This window comes from Pristiophorus japonicus, chromosome 9 (genome assembly GCF_044704955.1).
Source record: "Pristiophorus japonicus isolate sPriJap1 chromosome 9, sPriJap1.hap1, whole genome shotgun sequence".
Classification (NCBI taxonomy): Eukaryota; Metazoa; Chordata; class Chondrichthyes; family Pristiophoridae; genus Pristiophorus; species Pristiophorus japonicus.
This window is the reverse complement of record NC_091985.1, coordinates 212,551,735-212,570,726: the sequence shown is the minus strand read 5'-3', so window position 1 is coordinate 212,570,726 and position 18,992 is coordinate 212,551,735. Positions and strand designations below refer to the sequence as shown.

General features: G+C 46.9%; 1 protein-coding gene across 1 annotated transcript in view; it reads right to left on the bottom strand.

Annotated features, from left to right (window-relative positions):
- The window catches only part of LOC139274112 (uncharacterized), a 438,299-nt gene that overhangs the window by 172,312 nt on the left and 246,995 nt on the right, over window positions 1-18,992 (bottom strand). Inside the window, 2 exon segments of the mRNA XM_070891155.1 lie at window positions 1,676-1,944; window positions 17,893-18,019. Of these exon segments, the coding sequence (XP_070747256.1) occupies window positions 1,676-1,944; window positions 17,893-18,019 (396 nt within the window).

The following is an 18,992-nucleotide window of genomic DNA, read 5'->3' as shown; positions in this document are numbered from 1 at the left end:
AGCCAGTAGGTCAGCGGGCACAGGGGTGATGAGTGTGCGGGACTTGGTGCGAGTTAGGAAAGGGGCAGTAGATTTTTGGATGACCTCAAGTTTATGTAGGGTAGAATGTGGGATGACATGATAGGTCCAAGTCAGCATGGATTTGTGAAAGGGAAATCATGCTTGACAAACCTTCTGGAATTTTTTGAGGATGTTTCCAGTAAAGTGGACAAGGGAGAACCAGTTGATGTGGTATATTTGGACTTTCAGAAGGCTTTCGACAAGGTCCCACACCAAGAGATTAATGTGCAAAGTTAAAGCACATGGGATTGGGGGTAGTGTGCTGACGTGGATTGAGAACTGCTTGTCAGACAGGAAGCAAAGAGTAGGAGTAAATGGATACTTTTCAGAATGGCAGGCAGTGACTAGTGGGGTACCGCGAGGTTCTGTGCTGGGGCCCCAGCTGTTTACATTGTACATTAATGATTTAGACGAGGGGATTAAATGTAGTATCTCCAAATTTGTGGATGACACTAAGTTGGGTGGCAGTGTGAGCTGTGAGGAGGATGCTATGAGGCTGCAGAGTGACTTGGATAGGTTAGGTGAGTGGGCAAATGCATGGCAGATGAAGTATAATGTGGATAAATGTGAGGTTATCCACTTTGGTGGTAAAAACAGAGAGACAGACTATTATCTGAATGGTGACAGATTAGGAAAAGGGGAGGTGCAACGAGACCTGGGTGTCATGGTACATCAGTCATTGAAGGTTGGCATGCAGGTACAGCAGGCGATTAAGAAAGCAAATGGCATGTTGGCCTTCATAGCGAGGGGATTTGAGTACAGGGGCAGGGAGGTGTTGCTATAGTTGTACAGGGCCTTGGTGAGGCCACACCTGGAGTATTTTGTAGTTTTGGTCTCCTAACTTGAGGAAGGACATTCTTGCTATTGAGGGAGTGCAGCGAAGATTCACCAGACTGATTCCCGGGATGGTGGGACTGACCTATCAAGAAAGACTGGATCAACTGGGCTTGTATTCACTGGAGTTCAGAAGAATGAGAGGGGATCTCATAGAAACGTTTAAAATTCTAACGGGTTTAGACAGGTTAGATGCAGGAAGAATGTTCCCAATGTTGGGGAAGTCCAGAACCAGAGGTCACAGTCTAAGGATAAGGAGTAAGCCATTTAGGACCGAGATGAGGAGAAACTTCTTCACCCAGAGAGTGGTGAACCTGTGGAATTCTCTACCACAGAAAGTAGTTGAGGCCAATTCACTAAATATATTCAAAAGAGAGTTAGATGAAGTCCTTACTACTCGGGGGATCAAGGGGTATGGCGAGAAAGCAGGAAGGGGGTACTGAAGTTGCATGTTCAGCCATGAACTCATTGAATGGCGGTGCAGGCTAGAAGGGCTGAATGGCCTACTCCTGCACCTATTTTCTATGTTTCTATGTAATGCGTTGGAATAGTTGCGTCTAGAGGTAACAAAGGCATGGATGAGGGCTTCAGCAGCAGATGAGCTGAGGCAGGGGCGGAGATGAGCGATGTTACGGAGGTAGAAGTTAGCAAACCCACCACACCAAAAAGCTTCAGCAGCTTGGGATAAGGGGGCAAGGACCGTAATTCGGGTTGTTTGCAGTCGAGGGCAGAGGCTCTGGATTTTGCTTTTGCTCCATCAATTCTCAAACACTGGACTTACCGATTGCCAGATAACTGCTGATATCCCAAGGCATCTGCTCCAGTCTCGGGTGATCCTCATTTCATAGCCGCAAAACTGGTGGTGGGTTATGAGACTCTTGACCTCCTCCTTATGCTCGGAGCTAGAGGAAGGCTGCTTCTCCTGCTGGCCTTGCATTATCTGCTCTCGTGTCCAGGCAGGTTCACTCCAGGGATCCAGAGGTGAACCTGTCTCAGCTTCAGATTTATGCCCTTGCAGTCCCCAGGACCGACAGTGGATGACACTCTGATCTGGAAACACCAGGAACTTCAATTTGTAGCCTTTCCCATCTCTTCCCCCCAATAGTTTTGCTCGGGACACATTAGAAGTTCATTCAAGAGCTTTTCAAGTGTCCTCATTACTGTAATGAGCAATAAAGTCAGTTTATATAAAAAGAAAGAAAGAAAGAAAATAAATGGACTGCTCCATTAGCTGAGGAGTTGTGAATAGCGCTGAGCATTGTGCAACCATCAGCAAACATCCCCACTTCTGACCTTATGTTGGAGGGAAGATCATTGATGAAGAAGCAGCTGAGGATGGTTGGGCCTAGGACACTGCCCTGAGGCACTCCTGTAGTGATGTCCTGGAGCTGTGATAATTGAAATCCAACCACCACAAACATCTTCCTTTGTATCAGAGAGAAGCAGTGGCAGGCTGAGGGAGAGAGAGGGAATGAAAAATGGAGAGCAGGCACAGAAAAGGGAGCGGGGAACCAGTGGATTAAGGAGAGGGAAAGAGAGAGAATAACAGAAAACCAAGGCGGTGAAAGAGAATGGGAGTGAGGGAACCTAGCATACAAAAGGAGAGAGATCACAGAAGAGGAGACCAAGGGTGTGAAGGAAGAGAGAATCAGACAGAATTAGGAGGATTAAGGATAGAGAGAGAATGAGAGGATAAACCAGGGATAAAAAGGAAGAGAGCTAAAAAGACCAGACGACTTAGAATTGGGTATATAGGGCACAATTTCAAATTGTTCAATGACACTAAACTTGGAAGTATAGTGAACAGTGAGGGGGAGAGTGATGGACTTCAAGAAGACATAGACAGGCTGGTGGAATGGGCGGACACGTGGCAGATGAAATTTAACGCAGAATAGTGTGAAGAGATAAATTTTGGTAGGAAGAACGAGGAGAGGCAATATAGACTAAAGGGTACAATCCTAAAGGGGTGCAGAACAGAGAGACCTGGGCATATATGTACACAAATTGTTGAAGGTAGCAGGGCAGGTTGCGAAAGTGGTTAAAAAAGCTAACAGTATCATCGGCTTCATAAACAGTGTAGAATACAAAAGCAAGGAAGTGACGAAGAACCTTTATAAAACACTGCTCGGCCTCAAATGTGTCCAATTCTGGGCAGTGCACTTTATGAAGGATGTGACGGCCTCAGAGAGGGTGCAGAAAAGATTACCAGAATGGTCCCAGGGATGAGGGACTTCAGTTATGTGGATAGGCTGGAGAAGCTAGAGTGGTTCTCCTCAGAGAAGAGAAGGTTGAGAGGAGATTTGATCGAGGTGTTCAAAATCACGAGGGGTCTGGACAGAGTAGATAGATAGAAACTGTTCCCATTGGCGGAAGGGTCGAGAACCAGAGGACACAGATTTAATGTGATTGGCAGAAGCACCAAAGGGGACATGAGGACAAGTATTTTTACACAGCGAATAGTTAGGATCTGGAATGCATTGCCTGAAAGGGTGATGGAGGCAGATTCAATTGCGGCTTTCAAAATGGAGTTGGGTAAATACCTGAAGGAAAAAAAGTTGCAAGGCTACAGGGAAAGGGCGGGGAGTGGGACTAGTTGAGGTGCTCTTGCAGAGAGCCGGCACGGGCTCGATGGACTGAATAGCCTCCTTCTGTGTCGTAATCAATGGAGCCACAGTGAGATATTCATGAATAAAGAATGAACATGAGTGAGCCTACTGTTTCCTGGTCGCTATTCCCACTCCACCCCATAACCTCATCAAACGTGCAGCAGGAACGCTATTTACCTCAATGATTAATGCGTTCACATTCACTAAAATTACAGTGAAGGAGCTGCAGTATCTCTGAGATGTGATTCTAATAGAATCATAGGATGGTTACAACACAGAAGGAGGCCATTCGTTCCATTGGGCTCGTGCCGGCTCTCTGCAAGAGCACGGAGAGTAATGGGGGTAGATTTTCGGGTCTTCTGCGTTCCGAGTTTTGCCCCGGAGTGTCAGCAATGGCGGTGATGAGGTCTTCTGGGCAGGGGTTTTTGGGATCAGTTTTGAGGCAGCACGGAGCAGAACCGCCTGGAAGAGCTGCACCAGTTAGCAAAGCCCCAGTGCGGATTTTGAGTTCAGCCCAACCCACATGGCCCGCAGTGAGTTCCGCAGTGCACGGCTGAGAAATGGAGTGGTCCAACTATACCGAGTGCAGAGAGGTAAGTAATGGACTCCTAAAGCAAGTGTGATTGTTTCTTCTTTTCATTTTTTTCATGATTTATGTCGTGGTGGCGGGGGCAATGTTCTGGGAATGTCTTTGTGGGGGTTTTGTTAGGTCCGCCCCCTCCCCCACCAGGCTTCTCTCGGAGTGCTCCCAGCCCGGCTCTTTAGCTCGGGAATTTCCCTGCCACCGCCCAAGAGGTGTATAATGCCTCCCTTAGTGCTTCGCCCCAGACTCAGGGCCCAGCTGCCCAATGTTACATACTGAGGCAGAAACTGTTCCTGGGTGCAAACTTTACTGCCCCGGCGCAATTACCGCCCCGGAGTCATAGAGTCATTGCAACACAGAAGGAGGCCATTTAGCCCATCGAGTCCATGCCGGCTCTCTGTAGAGCAATCCAGTCAGTCCCATTCCCCCTCCCTATCCCCGTAGATAACCAAGTTTATTTCCCTCAGGTGCCTATCCAATTTCCTTTTGAAATCATTGATCGACTCCACTTTCACCAACCCTTGTCAGCAGCGAGTTTCACGTCATTACCACTCGCTATGTAGAAAAGTTCTTTCTCACATCCCGCCTGTATTTCCTGCTCAAAACCTTAAATCTGCGTCTCCTAGTCCTTGTATCATCAGCTAATGGGAACAGCTTTTCTTTGTCTACCTTATCTAAACCTGTCATAATCTTGTGCACCTCTATCAAATTTCCCCTCAATCTCTTTTGCGCCAAGGGGAACAAACCCAGCTTCTCCAACCTAACCTTGTAGCTAAAATCCCTCATCCCTGGAACTATTCTGGCGAGTCTCCTCTGCACCCTCTCAAGGACCTTCAAATCCTTCCTAAAGTGTGGTGACCAGAACAGAAAGCAATACTCTAGTTGTGGCATAACCCAAGCATTATAAAGGTTCAGCATAACTTCCCTGCATTTGTACTCAATACCACTATTTATGAAGCCCAGGATTCCACATGCTTTGCTGACTACTTCAGCGAGTTCCACTCCCCCGCCGTTCCCAGTTGCTCTGCAATTGTATTTCCTTCAGCTACTTATCCAATTCAGATTGGCCATTTGTAACATGCAGCAGCCCAAATTGTGTAAGTGATTTAAAATTGAAATTCTGCATTATACACCTCCCGTCGTTCGCGATGAGACATAAGAACATAAGAAATAGGAGCAGTAGTCGGCCATTTGGCTCCTCGAGCTTGCTCCGCCATTTAATATGATTATGGCTGATCTGATCATAGGGTCAGCTCCATTTCCCTGCCCGCTCCTCATAGCTCTTTACTTCCTTATCGCTCAAAAATCTGTCTATCTCCACCTTAAATATATTCAATGACCCAGCCTCCACAGCTCTCTGGGGCAGAGAATTCCATAGATTTACAACCCTCTGAGAGAAGAAATTCCTCCTCATCTCAGTTTTAAATGGGCAGCCCCTTATTCTGAGACTGTCCCCTAGTTTTAGTTTCCCTTATGAGTGGAATCATCCCCTCATTATCTTATATGTATCGATAAGCTCACCTCTCATTTTCTAAACTCCAATGTGTATAGGCCCAGCCTACTCAACCTTTTTCATGAGTCAAATCCTTCATCTCAAGAATCAACCTTGTGAACCTTCTTTGACCTGCCTCCAATGCAAGTATATCCTTCCTTAAATAGAGACCAAAACTGTACGCAGTATTCCAGGTGTGGCCTCACCAATGCCCTGTAAAATATGTAAAACTGAGAGCCCTGGCTGTCCTCTCAGGTGGACATTGAAGATCCCACAACTGCTACCTCGAAGAAGAATAGGAGGGTGGTGAGTTCTCCCCAGTGTCCTGAGGCCAATATTTATCCCACAATCCCCATCACTAATCAGATTATCTGGTCATTATCACGTTGATATTTGTGCAAGCTTGCTGTGTGCAAATTGGCTGTCGCATTTCCCAAATTACAACAGTGACTACACTTCAGAAAGCACTCCATTGGCTGTAAAGTGTTTTGGGACGTCCTGAGGTCGTGCAAGGCGCTATTGAAATGTAATTCTTTACTTTTTCTTAAATAATTACTTAAACAACAATGCATTTATATAGCGCCTTTAACGTAGTAAATCGTCCCAAGGCACTTCACTGGAGCATGATCAAAAAAAATGTAACACTGAGCCAAATAAAGAGATATTAGGACAGATGACCAAAAGCTTGGTCAAAGAGGTAGGTTTTAAGGAGTACCTTAAAGGAGGAGAGGGAGGGGAGAGGTTTAGGGAGGAAATTCCAGAGCTTAGGGCCTAGGCAGCTGAAGGCACAGCCACCAATGGTGGAGTGATGGAAATAGGGGGATGTGCAGGAGGCCACAATTGGAGGAGCACAAAGATCTCGGAGGCTTGTAGGGTCTGGAGTAGGTTACAGAGATAGGGAGCAGGTGAGGGACATGGAGGGATTTGGAAAAGAGGATGAGAATTGTAGGGCTGGAGAAGGTTACAGAGATAGGGAGGGGTCGAGGGCCATGGGGTGATTTGAACATGAGGATGTGTATTGTCGGGGCTGGAGGATGTTACAGAGGTAGGGAGGGGCGAGGGACAGGGAGGGATTTTAACAGGAGTATGAATATTGTCGGGCTCGAGAAGGATACAGAGACAGGGAATGTCGGGGCGGGGGAGGGCATGAAGTGATTTAAACCGGAGGTTGAGAATTGTAGGGTTACAGAGGTTACAGAGATAGGGAGCAGGCGATCAATGTGAAGGGATTTGAACAGGAGGATGAGTATTGTCGGGGCTGGAGAAGGTTACAGAGAAAGGGGGGATCCAGAGATGAGACCGCATCATAACCAATAAAGAGAACCAATCCTGGGCTTACCAAGACAGTGTAGCAGGTCTGAGGAGAAGCCAGCACGGTGAACGGCAGGGGTAAGGGTTGCCACTACCTGCACATTTAAAAATGTAATGAGCCAACTTACTTTGCACTTTCTCAGTGGTGTTGGAAGCTCTTCAATACAGTGGACCCGAGGAAATGATGCCAACAGGATCTCGCCAGTACCTCCCACTGAGCATTGCCTCCAGTTTTAACAAGTCACAATCTCTTCAGATTGCAACATCCTCACATTGTGTCCTACTGTTGTGAAACTCTGATTAGTTGCGTCAGCTGGCGTGCCGAGAGAGGAGGTTTCCTTGGGATGGTGAACTCCCAGCACTTGCTGTCCTGCTGTGGTACTTTACACTAGGACATCCAGTCCTTCCTGTGCTGTACTGCATGGAGATGACACATTGGGAGTGTTCAGATCACACATTTCCCCTCCGTGACATTGTCCGTCTCCGTCCCTGCCTCAGCTCATCTGCTGCTGAAGCCCTCATCCATGCCTTTGTTACCTCTAGAGTTGACTATTCCAATGCACCCCTGCCTGGCCTGTCAGATGTCTGCGCTCCTCTAATTCTGCCCACCTGAGCATCCCTAATTATAATCGCTCAACCATTAGTGGCCAAGCCTTGTGTTGCCTGGGCCCCAAGCTCTGGAACTCCCTGTCTAAAACTTGCTACCTCTGTTTCCTCCTTCAAGACACTCCTTAAAATCTACCTCCACCTGCACGAATTTCTACTTATGTCAAACTTATATCACACAATACTCCTGTGAAGCGCCTTGGGACGTTTCACTCCATTAAAGGCGCTATATAAATACAAGTTGTTATATAGAGGGACTCCTCCTGATGTTCTGTTTATTTTGAGGAGCTGACTCTACTCTTTAAATAAAAAAATATAATCAGTGATCATCCCACCTTCAGAAAGAAAGACTTGCATTTCTATAGCGCATTTCACGACCAGCGGATGTCCCAAAGCGCTTTGCAGCCAATGAAGTACTTTTTTTGAAGTGTAGCCATTGTTGTAATGTAGGAAACGCGACGACCAATGTGATAAATGACCCGATGATCTGTTTAGTGATGAACATTGAAGGATAAATATTGGCACCAGAGAGGTAGTGCCATGGGATCTTTTCCATCCACTTGTGGGAGAGGAGACAGGACCTCAGTTTTACGTATCACCCTGAAAGACGGCACCTCCGATAGTACAGTGCTCCCTCAGTACTGCCGCTCCGACAGTACAGCGCTCACTCAGTACTGCCACTCCGACAGTGCAGCACTTCCTCAGTACTGCCCCTCCGACAGTACAGCGCTCCCTCAGTACTGCCCTCAGACAGTGCAGCACTTCCTCAGTACAGTCCCTCCAACAGTACAGCGCTCCCTCAGTACTGCCCCTCTGACAGTGCAGCACACCCTCAGTACAGCCTCTGCACACACGTCTGTTTCAGAGTAATAAAGAGTTGTTTATTTTTACTTGCAAGGGGGAGGTGGCTAAGTGTGATTTCGCAACTCAGTTCAACCCCCTCTCTCTCCGAACAACATTTCGTCATTACCTTTATACAGTTACTCAACCTATTTCGGTCGGCAGTACATCTGTTCAAAGTTCGCTTGAAGCTTGTGGTTTGTACATCCAAAGCCATTATTACTTCTTCGCCATTTACAAACCACATCCATTGCTCACACTTCAGATGTTATTTCAGGGGATTTACTTTCGCTAAAGCTTGTCTGTGGTTTATGTGCTGTCTCAGCTAGTGGCAGGTTGCATTGTTAACCCCTTAATTTCTGGAGGACACAATATCCCACTTCAGATAAAAGCTCACAGGGTTGGGGATAATATATGAGCATGGATAGAGGATTGGCTAACCAACTAACAGAAAACAGAGTCAGGATAAATGGGTCTTTTTTCGGTTGGCAAACAGTGACTAGTGGGTGCCACAGGGATCGGTGCTGGGTCCTCAACTATTTATAATCTATATTAATAACTTGGATGAAGGGACTGAGTGTAATGTAGCCAAGTTTGCTGATGCTACAAAGATAGGTGGGAAAGCAAATTGTGAGGAGAACACAAAAAATATGCAAAGGGATATATACAGGCTAAGTTTGTAGGCAAAAATTTGGCAGATGGAGTATAATGTGGGAAAATGTGAGGTTATCTACATTGGCAGAAATAATAGAAAAGCAAATTATAATTTAAATGGAGAAGAATTGTTATGTGCTGCAGGAGAGAGAGACCCGGGGTCCTTGTGCATGAAACACAAAAACGTTAGTATGCAGGTACAGCAAGTAATCAGGAAGGCAAATGGAATGTTGGCCTTTATTGCAAGGGGGAATAGACTATAAAAGCAGAGAAGTCCTGCTACAACTGTACAGGGTATTGGTGAGGCCCCACCTGGAGTACTGTTGGGGAGGGCATCAAACAGGAAATTAGGGGATTAGGGGTGCGTGCAATAAAGGTGCAGCAGTTATAATGGGTGACTTTAATATGCACATAGATTGGGCTAACCAAACTGGAAGCAATACAGTGGAGGAGGATTTTCTGGAGTGCATAAGGGATGGTTTTTTAGACCAATATGTCGAGGAACCAACTAGGGGGGAGGCCATCTTAGACTGGGTGTTATGTAATGAGAGAGGATTAATTAGCAATCTCGTTGTGCGAGGCCCCTTGGGGAAAAGTGACCATAATATGGTGGAATTCTGCATTGGGATGGAGAATGAAACAGTTAATTCAGAGATCATGGTCCAGAACTTAAAGAAGGCTAACTTTGAAGGTATGAGGCGTGAATTGGCTGGGATGGATTGGCGAATGATACTTAAGGGGTTGACTGTGGATGGGCAATGGCAGACATTTAGAGACCGCATGGATGAACTACAACAATTGTACATTCCTGTCTGGCATAAAAATAAAAAAGGGAAGGTGGCTCAACCGTGGCTATCAAGGGAAATCAGGGATAGTATTAAAGCCAAGGAAGTGGCATACAAATTGGCCAGAAATAGCAGCGAACCTGTGGACTGGGAGAAATTTAGAACTCAGCAGAGGAGGACAAAGGGTTTGATTAGGGCAGGGAAAATGGAGTATGAGAAGAAGCTTGCAGGGAACATTAAGACGGATTGCAAAAGTTTCTATAGATATGTAAAGAGAAAAAGTTAGTAAAGACAAACGTAGGTCCTCTGCAGTCAGAATCAGGGGAAGTCATAACGGGGAACAAAGAAATGGCGGACCAATTGAACAAGTACTTTTGTTCGGTATTCACGAAGGAGGACACGAACAACCTTCCGGTTATAAAAGGGGTCGGGGGGTCTAGTAAGGAGGAGGAACTGAGGGAAATCCTTATTAGCCGGGAAATTGTGTTGGGGAAATTGATGGGATTGAAGGCCGATAAATCCCCAGGGCCTGATGGACTGCATCCCAGAGTACTTAAGGAGGTGGCCTTGGAAATAGTGGATGCGTTGACTGTCATTTTCCAACATTCCATTGACTCTGGATCAGTTCCTATGGAGTGGAGGGTAGCCAATGTAACCCCACTTTTTAAAAAAGGAGGGAGAGAGAAAACAGGGAATTATAGACCGGTCAGCCTGACATCGGTAGTGGGTAAAATGATGGAATCAATTATTAAGGATGTCATAGCAGTACATTTGGAAAGAGGTGACATGATAGGTCCAAGTCAGCATGGATTTGTGAAAGGGAAATCATGCTTGACAAATCTTCTGGAATTTTTTGAGGATGTTTCCTGTAGAGTGGATAAGGGAGAACCAGTTGATGTGGTATATTTGGACTTTCAGAAGGCATTCGACAAGGTCCCACACAAGAGATTGATGTGCAAAGTTAGAGCACATGGGATTGGGGGTAGTGTACTGACATGGATTGAGAACTGGTTGTCAGACAGGAAGCAAAGAGTAGGAGTAAATGGGTACTTTTCAGAATGGCAGGCAGTGACTAGTGGGGTACCGCAAGGTTCTGTGCTGTGGCCCCAGCTGTTTACACTGTACATTAATGATTTAGATGAGGGGATTAAATGTAGTATCTCCAAATTTGCGGATGACACTAAGTTGGGTGGCAGTGTGAGCTGCGAGGAGGATGCTGTGAGGCTGCAGAGCGACTTGGATAGGTTCGGTGAGTGGGCAAATGCATGGCAGATGAAGTATAATGTGGATAAATGTGAGGTTATCCACTTTGGTGGTAAAAACAGAGAGACAGACTATTATCTGAATGGTGACAGATTAGGAAAAGGGGAGGTGCAAAGAGACCTGGGTGTCATGGTACATCAGTCATTGAAGGTTGGCATGCAGATGCAGCAGGCGGTTAAGAAAGCAAATGGCATGTTGGCCTTCATAGCGAGGGGATTTGAGTACAGGGGCAGGGAGGTGTTGCTACAGTTGTACAGGGCATTGGTGAGGCCACACCTGGAGTATTGTGTACAGTTTTGGTCTCCTAACCTGAGGAAGGACATTCTTGCTATTGAGGGAGTGCAGCAAAGGTTCACCAGACTGATTCCCGGGATGGCGGGACTGACCTATCAAGAAAGACTGGATCAACTGGGCTTGTATTCACTGGAGTACAGAAGAATGAGAGGGGACCTCATAGAAACATATAAAATTCTGACGGGGTTAGACAGGTTAGATGCAGGAAGAATGTTCCCAATGTTGGGGAAGTCCAGAACCAGAGGTCACAGTCTAAGGATAAGGGGTAAGCCATTTAGGACCGAGATGCGGAGGAACCTCTTCACCCAGAGAGTGGTGAACCTGTGGAATTCTCTACCACAGAAAGTTGTTGAGGCCAATTCACTAAATATATTCAAAAAGGAGTTAGATGAGGTCCTTACTACTAGGGGGATCAAGGGGTATGGCGAGAAAGCAGGAATGGGGTACTGAAGTTGAATGTTCAGCCATGAACTCATTGAATGGCGGTGCAGGCTAGAAGGGCCGAATGGCCTACTCCTGCACCTATTTTCTATGTTTCTATGTCTATGTTTCTATGTTATGTATGCAATAACTGTAAGACTGAATACTGTTTAACTCCAAGAGGTGTACAACCTTGGTTCTGCTTTATTAAGGCCCAAAGTGCCTAACGTATAAAATGGCTGGCCTTTTATACTTAGGTTGCACCGTGTGCATGCAGCCCAAAGGCTTCCAACAATGACACCATCTAGTGACTAGCGATTCCAAAAGTACATACATGACAATACACCCCTCTGAGATCTTAACATAGTCTTTTACAAATTGAGATGGTCCGGTGTTTTATGCTCCCGGGTTGACCGTCTCAGTTCAAATCCAGCCTTGGATGAGTGTTCAGAGTTTGTTGTGATTGTGGCTGGGTGGCTGACCTGGTGGGAGTGGCAATGACCAAGTCAGGGATTGAATGTCCATTTTCATTGAACATGTCAGTGATTGAAAGCTCACATTCACTGATGACCGTCGAGTCTTCTGATGATTGGGGGGAAGGTTGGTTGTCTCTTCCTCCGACTCTTCTGGTTCGTCCTGTGCGGCAGCTTTGTCTGATCCATATGTTTCCTACATGTTTGCCCATTTTTGAGGTTGACAATAAATACTCTGTTGCACTCCTTGGCCATGACAGTACCAGCGATCCACTTGGGACCCTGACCATAATTCAGAACATATACAGGATCATTTACAGAAATATCGCGTGACACAGCTGCGCAATCGTGATACCCTTGCTAACTTTGTCTTCTATATTCAACATGATTATTCAAATCAGGATGTACCAGAGATAGCTTCGTCTTGAGACCTCTCTTCATCATTAGTTCAGCAGGCGAGACCCCGGTAAGCACATGTGGTCTTGTCCTGTAACTAATTTCTATGTTTCTATTACTAGGGAGATCAAGGGGTATGGCGAGAAAGCAGGAATGGGGTACTGAAGTTGCATGTTCAGCCATGAACTCATTGAATGGTAGTGCAGGCTAGAAGGGCCGAATGGCCTACTCCTGCACCTATTTTCTATGTTTCCATGTTTCTAAGCAGTATGTATGACAGGTGGGTCTGAAGTGACCCTTGGGTTACTCGCTTAATTCTCTGCTTTATGATTTGGACAGCACGTTTTGCTTGTCCATTGGATGCAAGTTTGAATGGTGCTGACCTTACATGTTTGATACCACTGAGTTCTACGAACTCTTGAAACTCCTGACTGGTGAAGCACGATCCGTTTTCACTCACCACTATGTCAGGCAGACCATATAGCACGAACATGACACTGAGATTCTCAATGGTAGCTGTGGACGTGCTGGATGACATGATTATACATTCTATCCACTTCGAATATGCATCTAACACAACTAAAAACATCTTCCCCAGAAAGGGACCTGCAAAGTCTATGTCGATCCTGGACCATGTTTTAGATGGCCACAACCACAGACTCAGCGGTGATTCTACTGATGCTTTGCTGAGCTGCATGCAAGTGTTACACCGATGCCCACATGATTCCAGCTCAGAGTCAATTCCCAGCCACCATACATGAGACCTGGCAATGGCTTTCATCATTACAATGCCAGGAAGAGTGCTATGTAGCTCACGTACAAATCTATCTCCCTTGGGCATAACAACACGATTGCCCCACAGTATACAATCTGACTGAATAGACAGTTCGTCTTTGTGACGAGTGTAAGGTTTGGTCTCATCGCACATTTGCTTGGGTATGGCAGACCAATCACTTTTGAGAATGCAACTCTTCACCACCGATAAAATCGGGTCCTGGCTGGTTCAGGTCTTAACTTGTTGAGCCGTGACAGGGGTTCCTTCACTCTCAAAAGCATCCATAACTAACAATAGGTCTGCCAATTGTGGCATTTCCACCTCCGGTGTGGGCAATGGCAGGTGGCTCAAAGCATCAGCACAATTCTCATTGCCAGGTCTATGGCGAATGACAATCATAAGCGGATAATGTCAGCGTCCACCTCTGGATGTGGGATGAAGCATTGGTATTGATACCTTTGCTTTCAGAGAACATTGAAATGAACGGCTTGTGATCTGTCTCCACTTCAAACAGAAGACCGAACAGGTACTGATGCATCATTTTAACCCCATCCACACAGGCTAGAGCTTCTTTTTCTACCATGCTGTAGGCTCTTTCTGCTTTAGACAAACGTTTTGATGCATATGCGACTGGTTGAAGTTTACCCGACTCATTAGCTTGTTGGATTACACAACCAATTCCATATGACGAAGCATCACAGGCCAATACTAAATGTTTACATGAGTCATAATGTACCAGCAACTTGTTAGAGCAAAGCATATTAGTGGCTTTCTCAAAAGATCTGTCTTGAGATGCACCCCACACCCAGTTGTCGCCTTTTCTTAGCAGCATGTGTAGTGTTTCTAATAAGTTGCTCAATTTAGGTAGGAAGGTACCGAAGTAGTTGAGTAGACCCAGAAATGAGCGCAGCTCCAACACATTCTGTGGCTTGGATGCATTCTTGATTGCCTTGGTTTTCGCATCCATGCTGTCAGCAGCAATTTTCCTTCCCAGGAATTCGACATCTGGTGCCATGAAGATGCATTTCGAGCATTTCAGTCTGAGTCCCACTCTGTCCAGACACTGTAGAACCTCATCCATTTTGTTCAGATGTTCCTTGGACTCACGACCTGTAATCAGGAGGTCATCTTGGAACATGACGGTTCTAGGAACGGACTTCAGTAGACTCTCCATGTTCCTCTAGAATATTGTTGCAGCTGAGGAAATTCCAAAAGGGCACCTGTGGTAAATAAACAGTCCTTTATGCGTGTTAATGCACGTAAGTCTCTTCAATATCTCGACCAGCTCCTGTGTCACGTAGGCCGATGTCAAGTCCAGTTTGGGGAACGACTTCCCCCTGGCTAGCATTACAAACAAGTCATCAGCCTTCGGTAATGGGTACTGATCCTGTTTCGAAACCCTGTTGATCGTAGCCTTGTAGTCTCCACAGATTCTGAATGTGTCATTACTTTTCAGCACAGGAACGATGGGGCTGGCCCATTCATTAAATTCAACCGGTGAAATGATCCCTTCATGCTGGAGTCTGTCCAATTCAATTTCGACCTTCTCCCTCATCATATACGGAACTGCCCGAGCTTTATGATGGACGGGTCTTCCATCCGAGTCCACATGGATCTGCACCTCGGCTCCCGTGAAGTTGCCGATGCCCGGTTCGAACAGCGAGGGAAACTTGCTCATACTTGGGCACATGTATCTTCCTCCGACGACAACGCCTTGATGTCATTCCAGTCACATCTGATTTTTTCAAGCCAGTTCCTGCCGAACAGTGTTGGGCCATTGCCTGGGACAATCCATAGTGGTAACTTGTGAACTGCAGCATCATACGACACTTTAATTGTGGCACTGCCAATCACCGTTATGAGTTCTTTGGTGTATGTATGCAACTTGGCATTGACTGTACTCAGTCTGGGCCTCACAGACTTAGTATCCCACAGCTTGTCGAATGCATTCTCGCTCATTATCGATTGACTCGCCCCGGTGTCCAGTTCCATTGATACCGGTACCCCATTAAATTTCATGTTAATCATTATCAGTTTGCTCTTAGTTAGGAACGAGTACAGTCCATACATTTCCTCCTCTGGTATCTTGGATTGTGTATCCGGATCCACGCTAGTCTGCCCATCATCCTTCATGTGGTGTGTCGCAGCACGCTTGCTCATCTGCGGACACTTGCGCTGGAGATGCCCCACTCTCAGACAGCCAGTACAATTATATTGGTTAAATTGGCACTGCTGGTGCCGGTGATTTCCCCCACAACACCAACACGGAGAAATTGGATGCATTCCGCTCACAGATTTTAGGCAACCACAGGTTACACGTACGCAGTCAGGTAGGCCAGCCATGTGCCGCTCTGCCGAACGCTGATTCAATCACATTTACAGTACTTGCCGAGTTTCGATTTTTCAGATATTTGCTTTAGACTTCTATCATGATTGAGCGATCGTGATGGCCCTGTTCAAGTCCAATGTCTCTACCACCAGTAGTTTACCCAGGATCACCTCATGGTTGATGCCGATAATGAAGAAGTCATGCAGCATGTCTGCCAACACAGCCCCAAACTTGCACCATCTTGCTAGACGTCGGCAGCGAATTCTGCCGCATTATGGCCCTCCGAGTGAACGTGCGTATAAAATCTGTATCTCGAGATGGTGATGCCTTCGTCTGGCTTAAGGTGGTCCTGTACCAATGTACACAATTGTTCATATGTCTTTTCCTTTGGACTCGCAGGCAGGAGTAGATTCCTTATCAGAGCAAAAATCTTTGGATCGCGAAGAGTAAGGAACACGGCCCGGCGCCGATCGGTTTTGCTGACCTCCTCCATTTTGTTGGCCATGAAGTACTGGCTCAAATGGCTTACAAAGTCTGCCCAATCTTCTCCCTCTATGAGTCGCTCTAACAATCCAATTGTGCTAATTTTTGCATGCAAAGATTCTTGTATTCGCGTCACCAAATGCAATAACTGTAAGACTGAGTACTGTTTAACTCCAAGAGGTACAACCTTGCCTCTGCTTTATTAAGGCCTAAAGTGCCTAACGTACAAGATGGCTGGATTTTTACACTTGGGCTGTACCATGTGTGTGCAGCCCAATGACCTCCAACAAAGATGCCATCTAGTGGCTAGTGATCCCAAAATACATACATGACAAGTACTGTGTACAGTTTTGTTCTTCGTATTTAAGGAAGGATATACTTGCATTGGAGGTTGTTCAGAAAAGGTTAACTAGGTTGATTCCAGAGATGATTGGGTTGACTTATGAGGATAAGTTTAGTAGTTGGGGCCTATACACATTGGAGTTCAGAAGAATGAGAGGTAATGTTAGAAACAGAAATATAGAAAATAGGTGCAGGAGCAGGCCATTTGGCCCTTCAAGCCTGCACCACCATTCACTATGATCATGGCTGATCATGCAACTTCAGTACCCAACTCCTGCCTTCTCTCCATACCCCTGATTCCCTTAGCCGTCAGGGTCACATCTAACTCCTACTTGAATATATCCAATGAACTGGACTTAACAGCTTTCTGTGGTAGAGAATTCCACAGATTTACCACTCTCTGGGTGAAAATGTTTTCCCTCATCTCGGTCCTAAATGGCTTACCCCTTATCACTGAAAGTGGGCATGCAGATACAGCAGGTGGTGAAGAAGGCAAATGGTATGTTGGCCTTCATAGCTAAGGGATTTGAATATAGGAGCACGGAGGTGTTACTGCAGTTGTATAGGGCCTTAATGAGGCCTCACCTGGAATATTGTGTCTCCTACTCTGAGGAAGGACGTTCTTGCTACTGAGGGAGTGCAGCGAAGGTTCACCAGACTGATTCCAAGGATGGCTGGACTGTCATATGAGCGACTAGATCAACTGGGCCTTTATTCACTGGAGTTTAAAGGATGAGAGGGGATCTCATAGAAACAGATAAGATTCTGACGAGACTGGACAGGTTAGATGCGGGATGAATGTTCCCGATGTTGGGGAAGTCCAGAACCAGGGGACATAGTCTCAGGATAAGGGGTAGGCCATTTAGGACTGAGATGAGGAGAAACTTCTTCACTCAGAGAGTTATTAACCTGTGGAATTCCCTGCCGCAGAGAGTTGTTGATGCCAGTTCATTGGATATATTCAAGAGGGAGTTAGATATGGCCCTTACGGCTAAAGAGATTAAGGGGTATGGAGAGAAAGCAGGAAAGGGGTACTGAGGGAATGATCAGCCATGATCTTATTGAATGGTGGTGCAGGCTCGAAGGGCCGAATGGCCTACTCCTGCACCTATTTTCTATGTTTCTATGTTATCCTTAGACTGTGACCCCTGGTTCTGGACTTCCCCAACATCAGGAATATGCTTCCTGCATTTTTCCAAAATTCCATTGAAACTTACAAGATGGCTCAACAAGGTGCATGCAGAGCAGATATTTCCACTCATAGGGGAAACTAAAACTAATGGACCAAGGGCTTAATTTTGGCCCAGGGCTTAATTTTGGCCCATCTCTTTTTTTGGCACACTTACCGGAGATGCGCCACTTTTCTCCATTGATAAGTGCACCGAAAAAAATCGCTCCCCACTTTGGCCGCTGTCTGGCCTTTCCTCCGTCGTCGCGCAGCGTGGCCAGTCGAGTCAGGGCGGAGCCAGCGTCCTGCATTGAAAACAGTCCAGGGACGTCTGCACATGCGTATTGGAGTCGGGTCGCAATGTCCGCGCATGTGCAGTAGCGCCAAGATTTGGCAATAGGTCACTTTTTAAAGGAATCGTAGCTGCTTGTGTTTTGCTGTCCGGTGAGTTTGCTTCCTGCAGTCTGTGTGTGCTCCGAAGTCGGGAGTTCCCACCCCTATCCCTGGCCGAGTGGTCTCCCGGTCATCCTGCACCTATCCCTGGCCGAGTGGTCTCCTTGACGTCCCGACCCTATCCCTGGCCGAGTGGTCTCCCGGTCATCCTGCACCTATCCCTGGCCGAGTGGCCTCCCGGTCATCATGCACCTATCCCTGGCCGAGTGGTCTCCCGGTCATCATGCACCTATCCCTGGCCGAGTGGTCTCCCGGTCATCACGCACCTATCCCAGGCCGAGTAGTCTCCCGGTCATCATGCACCTATCCCTGGCCGTGTGGTCTCCCGGTCATCCTGCACCTATCCCTGACCGAGTGGTCTCCCGGTCATCACGCACCTATCCCTGGCCGAGTGGTCTCCCGGTCATCCTGCACCTATCCCTGGCCGAGTGGTCTCCCGGTCATCACGCACCTATCCCAGGCCGAGTGGTCTCCCGGTCATAATGCACCTATCCCTGGCCGAGTGGTCTCCCCCTCATCACGCACCTATCCCTGGCCGAGTGGTCTCCCGGTCATCCTGCACCTATCCCTGGCCGTGTGGTCTCTCGGTCATCCTGCACCTATCCCAGGCCGAGTGGTCTCCTTGTCGTCCCGCCCCTATCCCTGGCCGAGTGTTCTCCCGGTCATCACGCACCTATCCCTGGCCGAGTGGTCTCCCGCTCATCACGCACCTATCCCTGGCCGAGTGGTCTCCTGGTCATCATGCACCTATCCCAGGCCGAGTAGTCTCCCGGTCATCATGCACCTATCCCTGGCCGTGTGGTCTCTCGGTCATCCTGCATCTAT